At 35.6% G+C, this 23,952-nt stretch overlaps 1 protein-coding gene across 2 annotated transcripts in view; it reads left to right on the top strand.

The window, feature by feature from the left end:
- The window catches only part of PLAA (phospholipase A2 activating protein), a 36,740-nt gene extending 15,371 nt beyond the window's left edge, over positions 1-21,369 (top strand). Inside the window, exons 5-14 of one of the 2 annotated variants that reach the window (XM_024558349.2) lie at positions 78-245; positions 903-1,038; positions 3,698-3,867; positions 6,850-7,007; positions 7,929-8,148; positions 9,969-10,040; positions 12,778-12,846; positions 15,637-15,738; positions 19,167-19,331; positions 20,633-21,369. In XM_024558349.2, coding sequence (XP_024414117.1) covers positions 78-245; positions 903-1,038; positions 3,698-3,867; positions 6,850-7,007; positions 7,929-8,148; positions 9,969-10,040; positions 12,778-12,846; positions 15,637-15,738; positions 19,167-19,331; positions 20,633-21,198 — 1,826 coding nt within the window. In that variant the 3' untranslated portion in view covers positions 21,199-21,369. The remainder of the gene's footprint in view (positions 1-77; positions 246-902; positions 1,039-3,697; positions 3,868-6,849; positions 7,008-7,928; positions 8,149-9,968; positions 10,041-12,777; positions 12,847-15,636; positions 15,739-19,166; positions 19,332-20,632) is intronic. The other variant, XM_045193684.3, reaches the window with a different exon arrangement.
- The last annotated feature ends 2,583 nt before the right edge of the window (positions 21,370-23,952 follow it).

Here is a 23,952-nt window from a genome sequence, read left to right as displayed (position 1 = left end):
CCATATGTTGATGAACTACATAGAGCCATCAACCACATGACGTATTTTATTGATTTATACTATTTTTTTTAATACAGGGCATGAAGACTGTGTAAGAGGTTTGGCAATTTTGAGTGAAACAGAATTTCTTTCCTGTGCAAATGATGCCAGTATTAGAAGGTGGCAAATCACTGGAGAGTGTCTTGAAGTATATTATGGACATACAAATTATATTTATAGCATATCTGTCTTTCCAAATTCTAAAGGTAAGATTATATTAAACCATGCATTTTTAAAATTTTGTATTGACCATTGTTTTTTCGCATTCTTAAGGTGAGGGAATGAGGGCTGATGACTTAAATCAATTTACTACTATAACTTGAATAATTTATTAACTTTATTTATAAGTATTTTTTTCTAAAGGAGAAAATTATACGATCATCTTTATATTAATTTGCATTTGATGGTTTTGTTGTAAAAAGTTCTCAGGTATCAGGAAAGTACGTCTAGGTGTAGTAAGTAAGATGTGAAATGTATAAAACCATGATTTTTAGCCCTACCTGGTGTGGCTCAGTGGATTGAGTGCAGGCCTGTGAACCAAAAGGTTGCCTGTTCGATTCACCGGGCTCATGCCTGGGTTGTGGGTCAGGTCCCCAGTTGGGGGCATGGGAAAGGCAGCTGATTGATGTATCTCTCATCGATGTTTCTCTTCCTGTCTTTCTCCTCCCTTCCCCTCCCTTTAAAAAGAAATAAATAGGTGATTTTTAAAGTTGCATAAAAGTGACAAGTGCATAAAATTTAAAACTATAATTTTAAAATATTTTCTGGATTAGAAAAGATCAGCCTGTCTAGGAAGATGGTTTGTATCAATGTACTTAGTTTTATTTATTCAAACTAAGTTTTCCTGAATTCATTAATTTTAGATTTTGTGACAACAGCAGAAGACAGGTCTTTGAGAATCTGGAAACATGGAGAATGTGCTCAAACAATCCGACTTCCAGCTCAGTCTATATGGTGCTGCTGTGTGCTAGACAATGGTGACATCGTGGTTGGTGCAAGGTATTTATATTCTAGTCAATCAATAAGTAATGTGTTTAGGACTTGGGCAGGCATTAGAGTGTGCAGAGATAAGCCATAAGGAATTCCATGTGAATTGGAGAGACCATATGCACAAGTCTGTTACTGAATAACATAGTAATAGGTATAATAGCTTTTATTACACTAATGATGTAGGAAATATTATTCCAGTATTGTTCTGCAAGTTGTGCAGTTGAAACACTGAACACTGAATGCAAAAGAAGTTGGAGAAGGTAGAGATTGGTGTAGGGAGACATTCTGGAGAAGAAATTTGGATGGGATTTTGAAAGATAATGAGTAAGAAGGGAAATGAGAATTTTTATCAAAAGAGTAGAAGTAAAGATGTGGCATGGAAATGAAAGTGATGTTTTAGGAAAAGATGGAAAACGGTAGAGGACTAATGCTGGGGAAAAGTGGATAATAGGTAAGGTGGGCTTTATTATGGAGACCCTTCAATGCCAGGCATTATTTAGATTCAGTGCTTAGGGTTAAAGGGTTGTAGTTGTTGAGCAAGAAGTGATATGATTAAAGCAGAACGTGTGAATTATTAAATATGTGGGTTTTATTTAGTTAGTGTTGACCATGGGAAGGAAGTCCAATCAGAAAGCAATTACAGTGTTAAGGGTGTGAAGTTAGGAAATGTGCTACTGGATGAGAGACTAAAAATGAGACAGTGCTGAGGAAAATGATCAGAAATGGGATGAAAGAAAAGGATAAAGCGTCAAACTTCTGGTGACTGGAAGTCTTCATTAATAAAAATGGGTACGTAGGAGAATTAGTTTGGTGGAGCAGGTAATGACTTTGGTTTTAGATTTTATGAATCCAAGTAATCAGCCACGCTCCTGCCAGTGCATCATGGGCAGTTGGACTTGAGCCTAACAGTTGAGACCGAAGATAAAGATTTTCATAAAACTGCCAAAGTCAAGTAGTGGGCCCACCTTCCTCTGAGGAAAGAAGCATAGTGGGGGAGGAACAGAAGACTAAAGACTGAATTTTGTGACATGCTGTGGGCAGAGAAAAAGAAGCCTGTATCTTAAGCAGAAAAAGAAATCCAGATGTCGAAATTCAAAGGTGGTAAAAGGGAGCTTTTGGCAGGAGATTGTGATTAGTGTTAATAAGTACATGAGGAATTCAGGATGGAAAGTTGGAAAAGCTTTTGCATTTGGTTTAACAGATGTTACTGAGTTGCACATCAGATTTTGGTAGAAAATGATAGAAGAAGGTAAATAAGAGGCAACAACGGGTGAAGTATTATAGCCTACTCTGGCATTGAAGGCAAGAAGAAAAGCAGTAAGGGATAGATCAGCCCTCAACCTTTTGGGTACCAGGGATCAGTTTTGTGGAAGACCGTTTTTCCACAAAGTAGGGTAGGGGCACTTTATATCTTGCCACCAAGATGCAGCTTAATTGTCACTTGCCTCTCACTGATAGGGTTTTGAAATGAGTCTGCAAGCAATTGATTTATTATGGTCTCTGTGCAGTCAAACCTCTCTGCTAATGATAATTATTTGCAGCCCCAGTGCTGGCATCACCACCTCAGCTCCACCTCAGATCACCAGGCATTAGATTCTCATAAGGAGCACACAGCCTAGATCCCTCACATGCACAGTTCACAGTAAGGTTCATGTTTTTAGGAGAATCTAATGCCTCCTACCCCTGATCTGACAGGAGGGGGAGCTCAGGTGGTAATGCAAGCAGTGGGGAGTGGCTGTGAATACAGATGAAGCTTCGCTCACCTCCTGCTGTGCAGCCCTGTTTCTGACAGGCCATTGGCTGGACCTTGGCCTGGGGTTGGGAACCCCTGGGGTAGAGATCTAATAAAGTGGAGCTGTTTTGCTTTGTGGCTGAGCTTGCAGTTGATTTACTGGCTTATTTCCTCCCTCACCACACACACTCCCACCCTTAGCATATTTAAAGTTGAAGAAATATAAATAAATTGAAAGGGTGAAATTGCTGTTTAGTGGAAGGTTATGTAAGAAACAAAGTTTTCTGTAGAATTGAGTAGGGTTAGTAGAGTTGAAAGTTGCTAACTTGCCCCCCCCCGCCCCCCCCCCCCCCAGAATTTAGAATTGAGAAATCATGGTAATGAAGTCATTTTTCTGAGAATAGAGGTTGGGGTTGCCACCTACTCCAAAGGTGAAGCTGGTTTTTTCTTAATTGGGGTTACATTGCTAGTTAATGGCATACTAAAGGCAGATTCCATGGTTCCCTAAGAAACAGAGATTGAGCATCGGCTCTTTTTTAAGTCTTATGTTGGGTATTTGAGCCCTTAATAAACTAAACCACACCACTATCCTTCTTTATATCATAACACTTATATAATATTGACTTTTAAAATGTACACTTTATCACAAGATTTTCATGGTAAATATTTAACTTGGAATTGAAAATTGTGTTAAATATATATTTCTCAGTCCTTCGCCAGTAACTTTTCCCCAGTTTTTTTCCACCCTATATGTTGCTTTAGAAAATAATAGAAGGCAGTGTGTGCTTAAGTCTGCATAGTGCTATCCTCAAAAATAAGTACATAGTAATGTTTTTCATATTCACAAATAAAGATTATTTTTGCTTTGGATCATTCAGGTGTGATAATGTTCTACACTATGGCAATGACTTCAAATCAGTTTGTTTTTCCTTATAGTGATGGTATTATTAGAGTGTTTACAGAATCAGCGGATCGGACAGCGAGTGCAGAGGAAATCAAGGCTTTTGAAAAAGAACTTTCTCAGGCAACCATTGATTCCAAAACTGGTGATTTAGGGGACATTAATGCAGAGCAGCTTCCTGGGAGGGAACATCTGAATGAACCTGGTAAATATTTCATTGTATCCAGTACTAATAATTGTTACCAGTTATTCCAAGATTTTGGAATAAAGCGATAAGAAAAAAGGTCGATATGCTAATTATTTACTGAAAAAGTCAAATAACACTGTATTAATGATCGCACTTGTGGTGAAAAAGCAATGGTGGGTAAAACTGCTGGCTCCCTAGTACAGCAAGGCAGTGGCATCACACTGTCCAGTAGTCACATGTTCTTTATCGACACAGTTGTAGTTAAAAAAAAACGCCATATGCCCTCGAAAATGTCCTTGATGGAGCATGAAAATTTTATTTTATTACATTTACATCCCTTTAGTACATTTTAAGAAATAGATTCTGGGTGACAGAATGCACATTACACATACAGTAAACCAAAGCACTCTCGTGTCTGAAGGATACGTTCTGCATTTAATTTGCAGGCTGAACTAGTCCCTTTATCATGGAGTGGCATTTTTATTTTGCAGAATGACTATTTATTCAGGCTTAGGTATATTGGCAGGCATTCTTTAAAGATGAACATAGTGAGCTTGTCACTTTAAGGAAAACAACTGACAATATTTGTTGCCAAAGATATAATTCAAACTTTCAAGTGTGAATTGAAATTTTAGAAAATCTGTATCCACCACCAGGAGCTTGACAGTTTCCCACTACTTACAAGTCTGTTCTAATGATATCGGTAGCACTATTAGCAAGTGTGATTTTTTTTTTTGATACTGAATAATGTGTAGATGTGGAAGATCTGCATAGCTTATTTAATCAATATTTTCCAAATGCCAGTTCATGGTGTTATAAACTGTTCAATGTATAAGATAGACCAATGGATTTTAGCTTAATAGTGTACAACAAATTAATTGATATGGTTTTACATTCTAAATTATAACCTTTAAGAACTACTACTTGTATAATATTCACATTTTTCTGAAAAAACTGTTAAACTAGTCTTCTCTTTTTCAACATTTTTGTTATACACACACACACACAAACACACACACACACCCCACCCCACCCCCCGGCCAAAACAACACATGGCAACAGATTGATTGCACAGGCAGGTATGGTAAATCCAACTGTCTTCTTTTAAGAAAGACAGTACAGTGATTTACAGAAACAGAAAACAATGCCAGTCTTTTCATTAAATTTCTAAAAATAAGATATTTTTCATTAAAATATTTATTCAAAATATAATGGATCTATTACTGTTTTCCATGAAGTAAATATATTGTCATTTTCAACTTCAAATCTAATAAATTAGTTGGTATAACCCACACTAAAGAAAGCTCTTTGGGCTTCTGAATAACTCTTATGACTACAAAGAGATTTTGAAAACAAAACTTTGAGAAACTGCATTAATATCATGTTTTAATATTTTTATAATTCTTTACAAAGTGTAGTCTTTTTGTCACTATGTATATGCATAAATAAATATTTACTAAGGGCCTTATATGTGCTAGGCATTGTTCTGAGCTCTGGGGATACAGCAGATAACAGAACAGACAAAAATCTCTATTCTCACACATTTATGTTCTACATGAAGAGATGGGTAATTAAAAAAGTAAATAATATTTAACTATGTCAGATAATGATAAGTACTGAGGGAAAAATAAAGCCAGGGTTATGGCTATTTTATCACTGTACATGCAGTGGCTAGGGAATGTGTAATAGGATAGCAGTAGCTGCTATAACACGTAAACACAGATAAATCCTAAAATCTCAGTGGCTCCACACAAAGTTTACTTACTGCACATTTAAAGTTCAGTTGATGGCAGGGTACATTGGAGCATGTTTGTAGAGTAATTTTGCTCCTCAGGGTCATGTAGGGAGCCAGGCTGATGTAAACCACAGTCTTCAACATGTGATGTCAAAGATTCATTGGGTGTAGACTTTCACCCACCAAACAAAGTAATAAGGGAGTGTAGAAGATGATAGAGTAGGCCTTGAAATAGCCTCTATCACACCCACCCAGATGCCACCAGGTGTATACTCAGTATGTAACATCTAGGGCCTGCAAGGTGCAAGGGTGCTAAATAGTGTTATCTCTTACTAGACAGCCACAGCTCTACTGTATGGAATAGAAGTGATCATTACTATGGAGGGCAGGTTGACACTGAAGGCTTTGCTGAGAATGTGACATTCAAGTAAAGTCCTTGAGGCGGCAAGGGAGCAAACCTTGCCAGCACCTGTGTGAAGAGTGTGGAAGGCAGAATAAATAGCTAGTTCAAAGACTCTAAGGCTGAAGAGGGGCTGAGGGAAGGACTAGAGGAAGATTAGGTAAGAGAAGATAGTAGGGGCAGATTATATTTGGCCTTGCATACTACTCCATTGACATAAGCTTTAATTGATGGTGAGTTGGGAAATCATTGAAGGGTCTCAGCTGAGATGTGTCAGGAGCTCCTTAAACTTTTGAAATAATTTCTGGGATTGCTGTGTTGAATATAGACTGCAGGGCCCAAGGTAGGAATAGGAGGCCATCGATCATTCCAACCGAGAAATGATGGTGGCTTGTACCAATGGGTAGTGAAGGAGATGGTGAACAGAGGTCCTTCTAGATACATTTTAAATACAGAGCTGATAGAATTTTCTAAAGGATTGGCTGTGGGGTTGCAAGAAAGAAGAATCAGACTCCTCCATACATTTTGGCCTGAGCAGCTAGAAGAATGGAGAATCATTTACTGAAATGAAAATGTTGTTGGAAGATACTCAGTAATAAACCTTGGGTTAATTTTCATGGGCTTGCTACTTTCTAGAATCATTTTTTAACCTTCCTTTATTTAATAAAGTTTCAGTTTAATCACTTTTTTACATCACTTTTCAGTTAATTATATTTTAAAATCTTTCATTTGATAAAATTTTCTACTAAACCTAAGTACAGATTTTTTTTTATATATAAATTTTACTGCTAACAATTTCCTATCTAAATGTTTTTGAGTTTAACCCTGCCATTTAATCTTTGATTCTCAAAATTTTTATTTTAAGGTACTAGAGAAGGACAGACTCGTCTAATCAGAGATGGGGAGAATGTCGAAGCCTACCAATGGAGTATCAGTGAAGGGAGATGGATAAAAATTGGTGATGTTGTTGGCTCATCTGGTGCTAATCAGCAAACATCTGGAAAAGTTTTATATGAAGGGAAAGTATGTTAATTTCTGCTATTTAATTACCTTTATTTCAAAGCATTCGATAAATTAAATGTTTTCTTTTCCCTTTTCTCCATGCTAATAACAGTTTTTTTAGTGTTTGCCATTTAAAATAACATTTCCATGGGGGAAATTCTCTCTTTTTCCCTGTCTTGAATTAGATTTTTCAAGAATCTCTTTCCATGTAGGGAAAGCTGCATTTCTTTTTCTTTTTTTTTTTTTAAGATTTTATTTATTTATTTTTAGAGGAGGGAAGGGAGGGAGAGAGGAAGAGAAACTTCAATATGTGGTTGCCTCTCCTGTACCCCCTACTGGGGACTCAGCCTGCAACCCAGGTATGTGCCCTGACTGGGAATCAAACCAGGAACCCTTTGGTTTTTCAGGCCGGCATTTAATCCACTGAGCCACACCAGCCGGAGCGGAAAAGCTGCATTACTTAGACAGATTAGGCATTATTTGTCTTTTAGTAGTTAGCATAATTTGTTTCCAACCATTTTGGATTAGGAGCTTCTGTACCACCTTTCATCTAATGCTTCCTGCCTATATATAACTTGACAAGACATGAGGAACCCTACGGGGAATGCTTATGATGCCAGAATGTTGGTGAAGGGGCATGGTGCCAGCTAATATTTTAGCCTTGAGATCAAGCCATTGGAAATTCTCCTTTGGCTTTAGGATTAAAATGTAGTTGTAATCCACCCCCCACCTCCACTCCCCGATGAAATACTAATCTTGTAGCACATGCAAGTGGTTGCTCTTAATTATATGCCAAGCGGAAGATTTTAACATTGCACTTTGGAGAAAGTTTAAGTACTATAATTATTAAAATAAAGAACATATAACATCTGACTATATATGTCGTTAATACACATGAGCAGAAAACTTAGTAATTATCTCCTTTTTATATTCCTATTAAAGGAATTTGATTATGTTTTCTCAATTGATGTCAATGAAGGTGGACCATCATATAAATTGCCATATAACATCAATGATGATCCCTGGTTAACTGCATACAACTTCTTACAGAAGAATGATTTGAATCCCATGTTTTTGGATCAAGTGGCAAAGTTTATTATTGATAACACAAAAGGTCAAATGTTGGGACTTGGAAACACGAGTTTTTCAGATCCGTTCACAGGTGAGTTAGGGTTTGTATTAAGTCTTAATGTGCTTCCATTGGTTTTGGTTGATTTTCCTTGTTTGATATGTTTAAATGCCAATTATGATGAGCTGTTTAAATAAAAACCAAGATCTACAGTAGGTTTTTCCTTCACATGCATATTTGTAAGCCCCAAATTATAGTAATTCTGTGTTCATAAAATTATTATAAATTGTTCTGTTACAAAAATGTCACACTATAAACTAATAAAATTAAATTCTCATGTAGTAATTTGAAATAAAAAGAAACTTCTGTGTTCCTTTCCATAGTACTTCTTTTTAAAAATACATTTTTTGGTGAAAAATTCTGTTTTCACGTGAGGCTAAATTGATTAGTTGTGCATCACATCTAGGGCTGAACTGTGGGTAGTTTTATATGTTACTTATATTACACATGTTCATTTTAAGTCAGCTCTTTGTAATATACAGTGTCTCAATTTTTATAAATGGGATTTGGTTTTCATGCCAGTCCATAAATTATAATCCTAGCAGTATTAGTCTGAACCCTGACTTCTAGGAAATATATTATAATTCTAGCCTGAGTATAAGCCTGAGTTCTGAGCCCCAGGAACCAAAACCATGGTACAGGACGAAATAAAATGCTTCTTCCTTTCTTAGGTATAGGGCAAGCTGTAAATAAAATTTTGAAATTGGTACTGTATTATTAATGTTTTGCTGTTGTCAGTTTTGACTCCATTTTTAATTTGCCACTGTTTTTTCTTGTTTTATAAGGAAGGATCCCATATCCTCTTCCTGTTTCAAGGCCTTGTAGAGATGTCTTTTTTTTCTTCCTTGACAGATACTTCATGCTCCCAAATTATCTCCTCTTTCTATATTTCCACTGCCAGTTCACATAATAAAACTAATCTCATCTTCATGTTGAATTAAAAAGAATTTTGAGACTGGCTCACTACTGAACTATAAATGATGCAACCTTCCCAAAAGTTGCACTTTACCAGAAAAGGAGGGCCGGGAACATTTTTATTATCTGGATATTTCTGTTGGTGGACTTTCAGTGTGCAGTGCAAAGGTGAACACGTGATAGCAGTATTGTGTAAGCTATTTTATGGGACCGAGGACAGATATTAAAACAGCTAGTTCCATCTGGAAATACAGCAGCTATTTGGAATTTCTGCTTTTCTGAAGCTCTAACTTTATGAACATCCTTACGTACATCTTTTTGTAGATGTCTGTGATTATTTCCCTAGAGGTACTAATGAAACATACATGCACACATACCACACATTTGTAAAGGTATAAACAGAAGACTGTTTCCTTTGTAGCACTCATCCCCTTTGTAATTCTCTTCTTCAGTAGGTTGTAGGCTTCAGTGGATACAAGCAATCATGTTCTCTGCTGGATCTCTAGCACTAAATGCAAGTTTGACACATGAATTAATGAACTCAGTGGTCCTCTAAAAGATTAACAATTGATGCCTGTGGTTTTGATAGGAAAAACAACAGCAGGAATTCTAGTGAATTTGTATAGGAATGGGAATTGATTGTATGTATGTATTATTTAGGCCAGAGACCACCCACAATTTCTCTTTTTATATTTGAATTCCTAGTTAATAAAGTATTAAAGTTAAGAAAACAAAGTTTGGAGAAGCATTGAAATTTTAGTTTCTTACTAGTCTTTTCAACTGTAACATTTTTTTCCATAAGCTCTGTTGTTCTCCCATGTAACAGCCTTGCCCTTCTCTTTTCCTCCAAGCTTAGGGTCTTCTAGTGTAAGCATTGTGTGACTTACAAAATTCAAAATTGTGGCATACTTCAGTCTTTCCTTTGTTTGCATGCACAGGTGGTGGTCGGTATGTTCCAGGCTCTTCATCAGGATCTTCTAACTTACCGCCTGCAGCAGATCCTTTTACGGGTAGGATGCAGATTTGATTAATGTATCTTCACTGAATGTATATTACATTATATGGCTTTTCATTTTAGAGATATCACTCAATAATTGATACTTCCCTTATTTATATGTCTAATTTTAGTGGATCTCCTTTTCTTTAACTTCTAATTTTTGCTTTTTCTTAGAGTACTTTTGTGACTTTCCTCATGACTTTTAAATAGCATATTATTATAGCTCATCATTTTCTCCAGTGGTCCTTCGTGCCTGGAGAGTCATTAAGAGGATAGGTTTTAGAGCCAGACAGACCTTGGTTCAAAATTTGGCTATACCACTACTTGCTATGACAAGTTGGCAAGTTACTGAACCTGTCTGAGCCTATTTTTTTTATCTGTGAAATTAGATAATAGGGGAGACCACCAACCAAGACACAGCATGAGTGCTATCACTGGGGAGATGCTACCAATCATGAGCAGAGAAGGAGCCATGTGAGTCCCTGATATTGGATGGAGCAGTGCAGTCAAGAAGTCTGCCCAGGCACATTTGCCTTAGTGTGGAAGGAGACAGTTCACCAGCTACCCAGGATTAGTCTTCCTAATCTAAGTTATTAATTGCCTTCATGAAGCCCTGAAAGTGTTGGTGTGTCTCTTCAAAGTGACTATTTACCAAGGTATGCATGCCTCAGCATCAACAATACTGGAAAGAATGGCCAAACTTGGAATTCAATGCAGCTGAAGAAGTCTATTTTCAGACTAGTTTTTGATACATTTTATGATGCTGTTGTTGGATCTTCAGCCAGAGTTCCTGGACAATATATCAATTTTGGGAAGAGATTTATAGCGTTTATGGTATTCATTGGTCTTGCCAACTGTATGTCCTCTCTAAATCATAGATTGGACCAACAGACAGCCTTGGGTCAGTGTCATGAAGTTGTGAATTGCTCTCATGAACTCTTTCTCCTGTGAATGTATTGGTGGACCAGATGCAAATAGCGGTACCCTGAGCATTGATACTTAGCATATGACAATAACTAACTATAAAGCTAAATCTTATGACAACAAATGCAATTTGAAAAGATAGTGAGGATCTGAAGAGTAGATAAGATGATGACTCTATCAGTAGATTCAGGCACAGTAATGCACTGAAACTTAGAACACCATAGTTTCTAAATCTCATTGGCAGATCTTTTTTGGAACAGAAGGAACATAAGAAGCTTCAATAACAACAAAATCAAGAGAACTTCATCATAACCAGAGTACGTGTCACTGTTGCACAATGTCAATAACTCAGAAGATGCAGTGATCATGGAGATACGCAAGACAGCATACTAAATGTCCAAGAGAATTAACAGCATTATAAGGACAACTGAACCAACTATTATAAAAAATAGATAACAGCACCTACCAAACTGAAATATTATGAAAATTAAATTATCTAATACATGTAAAGTATTCTAGGAGGAATATATTTAAGCCCTCAGTAATATGTTAGCTATTATTACAGTTGATGTTGTTCCCCCAGTTTTACCAATATCACTGGGCCAAAAGGTTTGCCCGTCTGGCTTACAACTTAAGGTCCATCTTAAGTCTTTTTTATTTTTTCCAATGTTCATTAGAATCATCTGGGATGCTTGTTTAATTACTTATGACATGGTCCTTCCCACAGATCTGGACACATTAGGATTGTGAGGCGGTTAAAAAATACCATTGCCCTTATCCCTCACCCATGGATTCTGATTAAATTAAATGGTCTTGGGTGTGGTTTACTGTTAGGTTTGTGTAAAAGCTCACTATAGGTTTGCAAAGTGAAGCCAGTTTGGAGAACCACTAGGCTAGTATGGGTAGCTCCTGGGAATCTGCATAGTGAACAGGTAACTTTAAATGTCAGAGAACCATATTTAGAAAAGTGTGAGATTGTACTCTGCCTCATAATGCTTTGGGTAAGTTGTTCAGCCTTCCTGTAATAACTACTGTGAGTAATAGTGGTATCTAATTAATATTTGAATGAGTACATGCTTATAAGATGCCTAGCATGGCATATAGTTAAAGCTCAAATCCTGTTATTTTGTGTTATTATTTTAATTCTATTGATGTATACATCTGTGTAATTTTCTTTGTATTTTAGTTTTGCTTGCTTTTTCTTCATCTATTAACACTGGTATACCAACTCCTAGATGTTAAATTCTGGGGCTAAAACCATAGCTCATCTTTCTTCTTCCTACACAGGCTAGTCTAGGGCTCCAAACTTCTTCAAATTCTGCTGATTCTCTCTACACTTGTTGTTCATATTCCTTTCTTTTGATGTTCAGTGAGACAGCCACAAGTATAATTTAAAATGTGAGACTGAGCTATTGTCACAGCATCCGTAACTCTCACCTGGTCTCTGTTCTCCTTGTAGTTAGTCCTGTTTCTCCATTTCAGTAGAATAGTTTACACATTTCATTATGGAAACCTTTTAATTTCTTTCTCCAATCCACTGATGTTTTCATAATTCATTTAACTTCTATAACTATAATGTGTAAGGCATCTAATGTTCATTTTATAACTTGAAGATTACTTTCCTAGTTAACACTTATGGGGCACTAACTGGATGCCAGGCACTGTTCTAGCATTTTTCTGTATTAAATTTACTTCCCATGGATTACGTATAAAGATACCATTTCAAAGTATGACTAATAATGAAATACATTGTTGTATGTAAAGAGGGGCAGTTTGAACTTTACAATTCGTAGTTACCTTTGCTTACTCAGAGTATTGCATTTTAGGTGGAGGTCGTTATGTGCCAGGGTCTGCAGGTGTGGGAACTTCCGTGGCTGGAGTTGATCCATTCACAGGTATACACTTTTCATTTCTTTCTTTTCTTTTCTTTTTTTAGATTTTTTTTAAGGTTTATTGCAACATTTATTTTTTAAAAGATTTAAGAAAATTGGTGTCATTTTAATTATTGGAGAACTTTTTATATAGTAAATCAAGACCAAACTTCTTGGCTTAGTTTTTAGAGTGTATTCAGCATTGTCATTGCTGCACATGAGAATCACCTGGGGAGCTTTAAAAACGGTACTTCCACCTTATCCTGAGAGATGCTCACTTGGTCTAATATTGCTCTGGGTTGGTGTCCTGGCAAGGGCAGTTTCATAATTTTCCAATGTATATTCTAATGTACAGTCAGGATTGAAAACTGCTGTAATAATTCTGTTCTGCTGTGCCTTATTTCCTCAGTACCCTTACCAAATCAGAGTTTCTTTCAGTCTCTCATTCGTTCTTAATGTGTTGAAAATGTTATTCATTACATTGTTCTCTTCAGGGACTCTGAAAGGAATTTGCTTTTATAATTTAGGCCTAGAATATTTGGCCTTCTGAGGAACTAATTTTTTTTTATCCTTCATACCTAGCTTAGAGTCTGCCACATATTACTTCATCACTGTTGAATATATGCAGGCCTGCTTTCCGCTATACTGGGTGCCATTAAAATGCAGGACTAAGTTTGTAATTTACCTCTTGCAAGTTTAACAGACACCTTGGCATATATTTCCCCCTACTTATTATTTTGTATATAAGAGAATATATATGATATATGTTATTAAGCATAATAAAATAAATAGCTATAAATTCTACTTAAGAACTAACTTGATGTGTGATTTTGTAAGCTATTTTTTTCCATCTTGAGAGTACCATTGGCTGGCACTATTGAACATAGTAATTAAGATTAAGGACTCTGGGGTAAGGAATGCTTAGAGTCAAATCTCAGTTCCATTACTTTTTATTCTGTTTGACCTTGAGAAAGTCACTCTTTCTCTGCATCTCTGCTTTTCTTACTTATAAATTTGAGATAATATCTCTTAGAGTTGTTTAGAGCTCAAAATTACAAATTATATGTAAATCACTTTATACAGAATAAGTGCTTAGTAATTGTTAGCTATATGTGTTGTATTTACAAGAGTCTGAAGTTAACATTCCTTCCTCCCATTTACAGAAGTCTTTGATAGTCTTTAACAGTTCGGTGTTTATCCTGGACATATATTTACCTTTGTCCAAGCTATTGTTATCTTTCACCTACACCAATGAAATAATAGTCTCCAAATTGGTCTCTTCATGGTTCATACTGCAGTTAACAATCTTATAAAGTCTAACTTGTTTATGCCCTTTCCTTAATTTAAAACCCTTTTAAGGCTTCCCTTGGAGTATTTCCTCGTGCCATGTATTCCATTTTTCTCTGCCTGGCCATACTGGCCTGTGTCAGTGTCTTGAGCATGCCATGCTCTTTTCTACCTCAGGAGTTTTGGAATACTAGGATTCTTTGTTTCTTAGACCACAGATTATTTTTTATTTGTTTCTCCTTTTTCTTTTTTACTTATTTTACAATATAGTATTTATTAAATGAACTCAGTGAAACTTTTCTGCACATTCATATAGATTACCTACTCTCATAAGCTTTCATTGCACCGTATACTTTTCTTCAGAGAGTTTTGTATCATATTTATTTGGGTGATATTTGATTTTTATTCTCCTTAACACAACTAGAATCTGGTAATTAGAAGTACCAGCAATGTCTGTATAACTCACCTTTGATTATATCAGTAAATATTTTATGCTGTGTAAGCAATTAGAATTAATTTTGTGTGTTTATCTCATTACTTGTTTTAACTATCTTTCCTCCTTGTATTTGTAATATACTCAAAAGATTAAAATGTTTTATTCATCTTTATGCATACCTTAATTTTTCATTGGAATAAAAATGTAGAAAATAAGATTTGAAATGTAAGTAGGATATAAATTAGAAAAAAAATATGCTTTAGTTGAAGTAGTTTTGGGGGGTTTTTTAAAGATTTTTATTTTATAAAAATAAATATACATTTATGTAAGATAAGTGTAAAAAATGTAAATAAATGTAAAAATACATATATTTTTAGAGAGAGGGGAAAGGAAGGAGAGAGAGAGAAACATCAATGTGTGATTGCCTCTTGTGCATCCTCCACTGGGGACCTGGCCTGTGACCCAGACATGTGCCTTAACTGGGAATCAAACCAGCGACCCTTTAGTTTACAGGCTGGTGCTCAGTCCACTGAGTCATACTAGCCAGGGCTAGGTGAAGTAGTTTTATTCACTGTGAATGAATTTCATCCTCATTTTTTTTAATCATCAGATACTGAGTTTCAGTTATTATAATACGGTGGACTTAAGTAAAATAATATAAAAGACTAAAACTCTTGACTTTCAAGAACCTAAAACTTGAGGTGATTTATAAAAATAATGTAGGAAATGACAGTGCCTACTACATCATTTGGAATAAGCAATAAAAGACAAGAGAAGAATGAAATTAAGAGTAGATGGGAAAATTTCATAATTGTGTATCTTTGATCTTAAAAATTTATAGAAAATATGAAACAGAAAAGCTTTGTTTTACATTAAGTTCCCATTCTAAAAAACTAAAATTTATTACATCAAATATAAAGAGTATATCAACATCTTACATATGATTTTTTTTCTTCTTTTTTGAGGTTGCTTGTTATTGAATGCACTGAGTAGTTACATATCTTAATTGTGAAAATAAAGTCATACAGTTAGAAAACTCTCATTTTTTGACCACTCCTTATGATCTTCAACATCTTCTGCTTTGTGAATAGGTAATAGTGCTTACCAATCAGCTGCATCTAAAACAGTGAATATTTATTTCCCTAAAAAAGAAGCTGTCACTTTTGACCAAGCGAACCCTACACAAATAATAGGTAAGTATATTTTAAATACTTTTGTCATATATCCAGACTCTTTACCATGCACTCAACACCATTTCTCCTCCTAACATGAGCTAGGAACAGGGGACTTTCATGATAGAGACTTCTGTTGTGGTATTACACAAATATGTGGACTATGAATGCACAATCTCATAATGGACCCTTAATACTTTGTAAGAATCCTTAAGCAAATATAAGGTAAATGCTTTATGATAACTTTAATGAGAAGAATACTGAAGGGGGGAAAAATATAAATCCCATCCTCTAAGCTCTTAATGTTTTTTAAGAATGAGTATAGCATATAAAAACTAAAAATCTTAGCTTTAAAAAATTAATAGCCCTTAAAATAATGAGAGGCGGTTTAAATTTACCATTAGAAAAGAAACTTCTCAGTTGACTTTGAGTGTTTTTTCTTCTAATTTCTTTTTCTCAAAACCAAATGATTGGTTGGGGGGGGGGATATTTTTAAACCAAGAGTACTACAAGCTCTGTTGGCCAAAGACTATGAGAGAATTATTTGAGATAACATACATAACGAAAGGTAAGACCAGTGATTTTTTTTGTGTGTGTGAAAATTATCCTTTATACTATCCTTATAAAAACCATTCATAAGTGTTTTCTTAATTATTTTATTTTGAACAGTAAAGAAGTATATGTACACTTAATGGACAACTGGACATTTTTCAACTCATGTACTATACATACAAGAGGTCTCTTTTTGCATTTCTTAAATAAACTTTGTTTTCTATATTCTGATAGTGTTAAAATTTTCAATGCCAAAAATAGTGAAACATGTCCAAATGTCCAGTTAGGATGGATAAAAATTTGTAAATTTGGGTAATTTATGTTCCTAATACTTTTATAGTGGAAATTTGGGCTTTCTTATGTTTTGAGATAAAAATTTTTGAGGAAACAGTGTTAGATGACTCAAAGTAGCATTAGTGATGATGAGGATGCTCATATTGAAGAGACCTGTGAAGAGTTTAAAACAAATTGTTTAAAGAAATATGAATATGATGCGACAATTATTTCCATTAAGTATGTTTAAAATAATGTGATGTCAAAGGTACATATGGAACTAAGTCAATAACTTATTACAAATAAGCATTTAAGTTTTCGAATGTTTTATTGACCATCATAGAAATCAATATATTGGACTTCTGGCCAAGATGGAGGCGTAGGTAGACACACTGTGCCTCCTCACACAACCAAAAGAAGGACAACAACAATTTAAAAACAAAAAACAACCAGAACTGACAGAAAATCAAACTGTATGAAGTCCGACAACCAAGGAGTTTAAGAAGAAACATTCATCCAGACCGGCAGGAGGGGCAGAGACGACTCTCAGCAAGGTGGCAGCTGGCAGACCCAGCGAGGTGGCGCATTGTGGAGCAGGGTGGGCAAAGCTGCAGCTGGCTGGCAAGGCAGCAGCTGGTGGACCAGGTGACAGACCAAGGAACCCACGGTTCCAGCACGGGGAAATAAAGCCTCAAACACTGACTGAAAACACCTGTGGGGGTTGAGGCTGCAGTGGGGGAAACTCCCAGCCTCACAGGAGAGTTCCTTGGAGAGACCCACAGGGTCCAAAACATACACAAACCCACCCACTTGGGAAACAGCACCAGAAGGGCCCAATTGGCTTGTGGGTAGCAGAGGGACTGACTGAAAACCAGCAGAGAGTGGAGCAAGTGCCATTGCTCCCTCTCGGACCACTCCCCCACATACAGCATCACAGTGTTGCCACCAGTGTCACCCCACCCCAGTGAACACCTAAGGCTCCGCCCCTTTACATAATAGGTGCGCCAAGATTAAAAAAAAAAAAGTGGCCCAAATGAAAGAACAGATCAAAGCTCCAGAAAAAATGCAACTAAGCAACGAAGACATAGCCAGCCTATCAGATGCATAGTTCAAAACACTGGTAATCAGGAAGCTCACAGAATTGGTTTAATTTGGTCACAAATTAGATGAAAAAATGAAGGCTATGCTAAGAGAAACAAAGGAAAACATACAGGGAACCAATAGTGATGGGAAGGAAACTGGAACTCAACGTTGTGGACCAGAAGGAAGAAAGAAACATCCAACCAGAAAAGAATGAAGGAACAAGAATTCAAAAAAATGAGGAGAGGCTTAGGAACCTCTAGGACATCTTTCAACGTTCCAGCATCCGAATTATAGGGGTACCAGAAGGAGAAGAGGAAGAGCAAGAAATTGAAAACTTATTTGAAAACATAATGAATGAAAACTTCCCTAATCTGGCAAAGGAAATACACTTCCGGGAAGTCCAGGAAGCTGAGAGTCCCAAAGAAGTGGGACCCAAGGAGGAACACACCAAGGCACTTCATAATTACATTACCCAAGGTGAAAGATAAGGAGAGAATCTTAGAAGCAGCAAGAGAAAAGGAGACAGCTACCTACAAAGGAGTTCCCATAAGACTGCCAGCTGATTCCTCAAAAGAGACCTTACAGGCAAGAAGGGGCTGGACAGAAGTATTCCAAGTCATGAAAGTCAAGGACCTACATCCAAGATTGCTGTATCCAGCAAAGCTTTCATTTAGAATGGAAGGGCAGATAAAGTGCTTCTCAGATAAGGTCAAGTTAAAGTAGTTCATCATCACCAAGCCCTCATATGAAATGTTAAAGGCATTTATCTAAGAAAAAGAAGATTAAAAATATGAACAGTAAAAATGAAAGTTATTAACCACCACACCTAAAACAAAAATAAAAGCAAACTGGGCAAACAACTAGAACAGGAACAGAACCACAGAAATGGAGATCACATGGAGGGTTATCAACAGGGGAGTGGGAGGGGGAGAGAAGGGGGAAAGGTACAGAGAGTAAGTAGCATAAATGGCAGGTAGAAAATAGACAGGAAGAGGGTAAGAATAGTATAGGAATGTAGAAGCCAAAGAATTTATATGTATGTATGACCCCATGGACATGAACTATAGGGGGGAAATGTGGGAGGGAGGGGGTGTGCAGGATGGACTTGAGTGAAGGGGGCGAAATGGGACAACTGTAATAGCATAATCAATAAGGTATATTTAAAAAAAAGAAATCAGTATACTGGGTAAGTTGGCTAAGAGATAAATTTTCTTCTTGAGAAAATAAGGGATCGACTTATATGTGGCTATAGTATGGCATGATGCTACTTTGAAAACCATTCAAAATGATTTCAAATATGATATACTTTAAAATATTCAAAGCATAAAGCTTCAGAAGATATTAGAAAATAAAAATCATCACAGTAAATTTTCAGCTTAAAAATACTCACAGACCTTATCCTTAAATTATGGTCTTCAGTAATTGCCCTGAAAAGTCTTAACTTCCCCATAGTGTATGCTAGAGTACTTACTGAAGATTTGGCATTTATGTATTTTATCTGGCTGATGACAGAATTTTGAAGGTTTGGTTTTGGGTTCTAGGTAAACTGAAGGAACTTAATGGAACTGCCCCTGAAGAGAAGAAGTTAACTGAAGATGACCTGATACTTCTTGAGAAGATACTATCTCTAATATGTAATAGCTCTTCAGAAAAACCCACAGCCCAGCAACTTCAGATTTTGTGGAAAGCTATTAAGTGGCCTGAAGGTACAGGAACATTCTTTAAAATGTAACTAGAAAGCAAGAAGTATGTTTTTTCATGTCTGTCAATATTATTGGTGTTTGTAGATTAAATAAAAGTTAACCTGAGTAGTTATAATTCACATTATAAAAAACTTCACAGAAAGGATGCACTATAGCACTATAATTCATAGTCTTATTTTGCTTCCATGTGTTGTGAGAATCTGAAGGTAATGCGAAGACCCCGACACATACACCAGTTTGTATTCCCTTTCAGAGCATTTGTGGATCCCCTGCAAGCCACCCAAGAAACTCTTTGTGACCTGTTAACCCTAGACTACAAACATTTGCTATAAGGATTTTTGCTTTAATTTTTCTCTTTATCTTTTTTAAGTAAATTCATTTAGTTTTTATTTTTAAAATTTTACAATTTTATTTTCTTTTGAGGTAACATTGGTTTTTATAACATTATATAAGGTTCAGGTGTACAGCGTCACAATTTGGTATGTGTATACAGTATAGTGGGCTCACCAACAAATATCTAGTTTCCATTCATTACTATACATTTAATTTTTAATTCTAAAAATGTCTTCTCCCCTGTTATTTTTCTGTGCTGTTGAGATATTAGAGAAAAAAAATCATTAGTCCTACAAAATGTCCCATATTGTGGATTTGGCTGATCACTCAATTTAATTGAATGTGGTGTTCTATTTCTGTAGTCCTTGCTATACATAATAAGATTCTGGTTCAATATATATTTTTTAAAGATCTTTATAAATGATACTGTGAACTACTTTTATATCACAAGGCACATAATTTCTGGTTTCCTAACTTTTAGTGATGCTTAAGATTGTTTAGGGAGTGCATTTCTTCAGATCGTGTCTATGCTGTCCCTTGAATATAAAGTTCTCCACCAATCTATAAGCATCCTATTAGCATTTGTCAACTGGAATTCTTCTATAAAGAATGTTCTCTCTTTAACTCTTTGGTCTTGTTATGCGATTTTTAAAAACAAGGTCGTAATCCCATTCATTCCATAAAGAGTAATTGAAAATTCACTGTGTTCTATCTGATTGATAACCCAAGAGAGTTACATTACTATTGAAGCATATATGATCTTGTACCAGCAAGTCCAGTTTCTATAAATATGAAAAATCAACACAGTTTTAGAAATATATGTATTTTAAAGCAGGTACATGATTTTTAACATTTTCTGAAATGAGCGTGTGTTAATTTTGTAAAAGGAAATAAAATCCTTAAAAATTGAAAAACATTCATAGGAATTTTCTGGATTTCCATAATTATTCATGAATTTTTCTTCTTAACAGATATCGTCTTTCCTGCGCTTGACATTCTTCGATTGTCAATTAAGCACCCCAGTGTGAATGAGAACTTCTGCAATGAAAAGGAAGGGACTCAGTTCAGCAGTCATCTTATCAGTCTTCTGAACCCTAAAGGAAAGCCAGCAAACCAGCTGCTTGCTCTGAGGACTTTTTGCAATTGTTTTGTTGGCCAGGCAGGACAAAAGCTCATGATGTCCCAAAGGGAATCACTAATGTCCTATGCAATAGAACTGAAATCAGGGAGCAATAAGAACATCCACATTGCTCTGGCTACCTTGACCCTGAACTATTCTGTTTGTTTTCATAAAGACCATAACATTGAAGGGAAAGCTCAATGCTTGTCAGTAATTAGCACAGTCTTCGAAGTTGTACAAGACCTAGAAGCCATTTTTAGACTTCTTGTGGCTCTTGGAACACTGATCAGTGATGATTCAAATGCTCTACAATTAGCCAAGTCTTTAGGAGTTGACTCTCAAATTAAAAAGTATGCCTCAGTATCAGAACCAGCTAAAGTAAGTGAATGCTGTAGACTTATCCTAAATATGCTGTAACAGTGGGGCAGGGGCTGAGGTTTTAAATTGATTAGTGTTTTTTTTTCCTCACATTTTACGTGACTGATAACAGATCATTTTTAAAAAATGATGTGGATTAAGTAAAATTTCAGATCTTGTAATGTGGGGTGGGGGGGAACAAAAGAGAAATAAAATTTTTACACTGATGAACTGTGAGATTTTCCTGTATAATATGGGTAGGTTTTCAAGATTTATAAACAAATTAAGAATGAGCTATAATCAATAACAGCTGCAGTGGCATAATTTCTCTACTTTAGCCACACAAGAGAAAACGAGTGCTTTCATTTATGTAATGTTTTTACTACTGATATACCCCTAGTTATTAACTGTTGATAGTTGTCTTTTATTGAATTTCTGCTCTACTCATTTTCATTGCTGGGTTCTTTCAACAACACTGATACAAGGTCTTGTTTAGAATATTTTAAAAATTAAGTTCGTTGTGAATGATTCCATATATTGAAAAGATATAAAATAGCTTATTTAAGTTATTTGTAAATAGAAAGTGAATTTGTTTGATGGCTCATTTTTAGATAAAGTAAAAGTAAATTACTAAGCTATGCTAGGTTGTGTTATCAATTCAGACAGATGGGACGTCAAGTTAACTCGAGGCTTATAAAACAGTTTCTTTTGTCCTTCACTATTTGAGGTAATTTCATTATTCATTCCAGTTTTAAAATTTCATTTTTGGTCATTTCCATGATCTTAAAGGGAATTTGGGATGCACTGAATTTTAGGCAATTGAGCAAGTAAGACTACATCAAACTATGTTATTTACCAGTCTAGAGCCTGTCCTGTGAAATAAGTATTTTTTGAGCCCCTAACATAGTCCAGGTGTTGTGTTAAACATGATGATGTTTAATTCCCAAACCCTTTAAATGAATTGTGATGCTATCTCTTTATTTTCAGAAGTAAAGATGATGGGATGAATCACGATAGGAGAGAAAAAGAAAAATGCATACTTTTCTAGAGAAGGGGTCACAAATTTGTGAACATCCTAGGAACACAAAAAAGGAACCCTATTAATTACATAATATATTGTGTCTGAGAGAACTTGTTAAGATAAGTGTAACTTTCTATTTTAAAAAGTGGGAAAGATCTTTTCATAGAGGACTTTGCATAAAACAGTGAGCAATATTCTCATCTGTGTTATATAAAACCATGAATTTCCTGGCTTTAATGCCAAGTTTTAGTCAAAGAATTCCCCAATAGGGGAGGAAAGGATTCTGATTGTCTATATTAATCCAAGGAAAAACTTGGAATGTCATAAAAGAATGGGTAAAATATAAATACAAAGGACATGTTTTTTTGCTAAGTACTAATTGGAGCTTTCTGATGTATATCCAGACTTGATTCTATTTGCTGGTTCCATTATGAACCTACCTATGCTTTACTCTTTTTGATTTGAAATTTAGGGGTTTAAGTCAAAGTTAAATTGCAAAGTTAAGAGTTTAGCCCAGGTCAGCCTGTTTCTACTACATTATAATGCTTCCTTTCTTTTTTTTTTAAGATTATACTTGTTTTTAGACAGAGGGGAAGGGAGGGAGAGAGACAGGGAGAGAAACATCAATGTGTGGTTGTTTCTCACACGCCCCCTACTGGGGACCTGGCCTGCAACCCAGGCATGTGCCCTGACTGGGAATGGAACTGGCGATCCTTTGGTTCACAGGCTTGCGCTTAATCCACTGAGCCACACCAGCCAGGGCACAATGCTTTCTTGTTAGCATGTTACAAACAATTTATCTACAATACTTTGAAATACTAGTTACCTTTGCACATACAGTCTTGGTTAAGAATATGCATTCACTTTTCAAAATATAAAAGGTGACATATTATAAACAGTTTGCTTTCCATTAGTATATAAATCTTTAGAAAAACTTTTTATTATACCAGTATTTCATATTTATTGAAAAGATACAGTTTAGAAAAAAAAATCCCATTTGAAAGATGAGTGTTAAATGGTGGTTTAGTAATATTTTAAATATTTTTTCTTTTCCAATTAAAGGTTTCCTCATGATTTCCAAAGTGTTTTTTTCTGAATATAAAAGTACGTATTTGTTAAATAAAGACACACACCAATAAAAACTGCCTGTAATCACACTACCCAGACAGAACCATTCTTAATGCCATATGCATAGGTATGTGAAGTTTTTTTTAAAGGAATGATACATTGTTAAATAACCTGACTTTTAAACTTGACATATATTAGTATACTTACCTCTACCTTAATAAATATACAAGTGTACCCATTTCCTATTATCTGATATCGTTTCCAGTGTTTTTGCCAAAGTGATTATCAAATTTTGTTTAATGTTTAAAATTAGGGTGATTTTTTTCTGGGGGTACTAAGAAAGGTAGGATCTTGACTTTGAAGGCAACAAGTAAACCATTTTGGTGCCACTCGTGGAGGAAAATAGTTTTCAGAATACAGTGAGTAATGGAAACCTTAAAGAGAAGAAAGCTGACAAATACCTTTCCACAGAATACATATGCTGATATTAGTCCTAGGCCAAAGCTGAGGTTTTAAAGCTGAGGGACTTAAAACTTTGGGGTTCCTGAACACATTGTAGTAAATCAGAAAAGTAAAATATTAATGGCAATGATATTTTTATCAAATTTAAAGTCATAGCAATGTCAAAACAATGTTTTGGAACTGGATTTATTTATTTTTAGAGAGGGGAAGGGAGGGAGAAAGAGAGAGAGAGAGAAACATCATTGTGTGGTTGCCTCTCACAT

Source organism: Desmodus rotundus, chromosome 1 (genome assembly GCF_022682495.2).
Source record: "Desmodus rotundus isolate HL8 chromosome 1, HLdesRot8A.1, whole genome shotgun sequence".
NCBI classification, from domain to species: Eukaryota; Metazoa; Chordata; class Mammalia; order Chiroptera; family Phyllostomidae; genus Desmodus; species Desmodus rotundus.
This window is presented reverse-complemented; position numbering and strand designations above follow the sequence as displayed.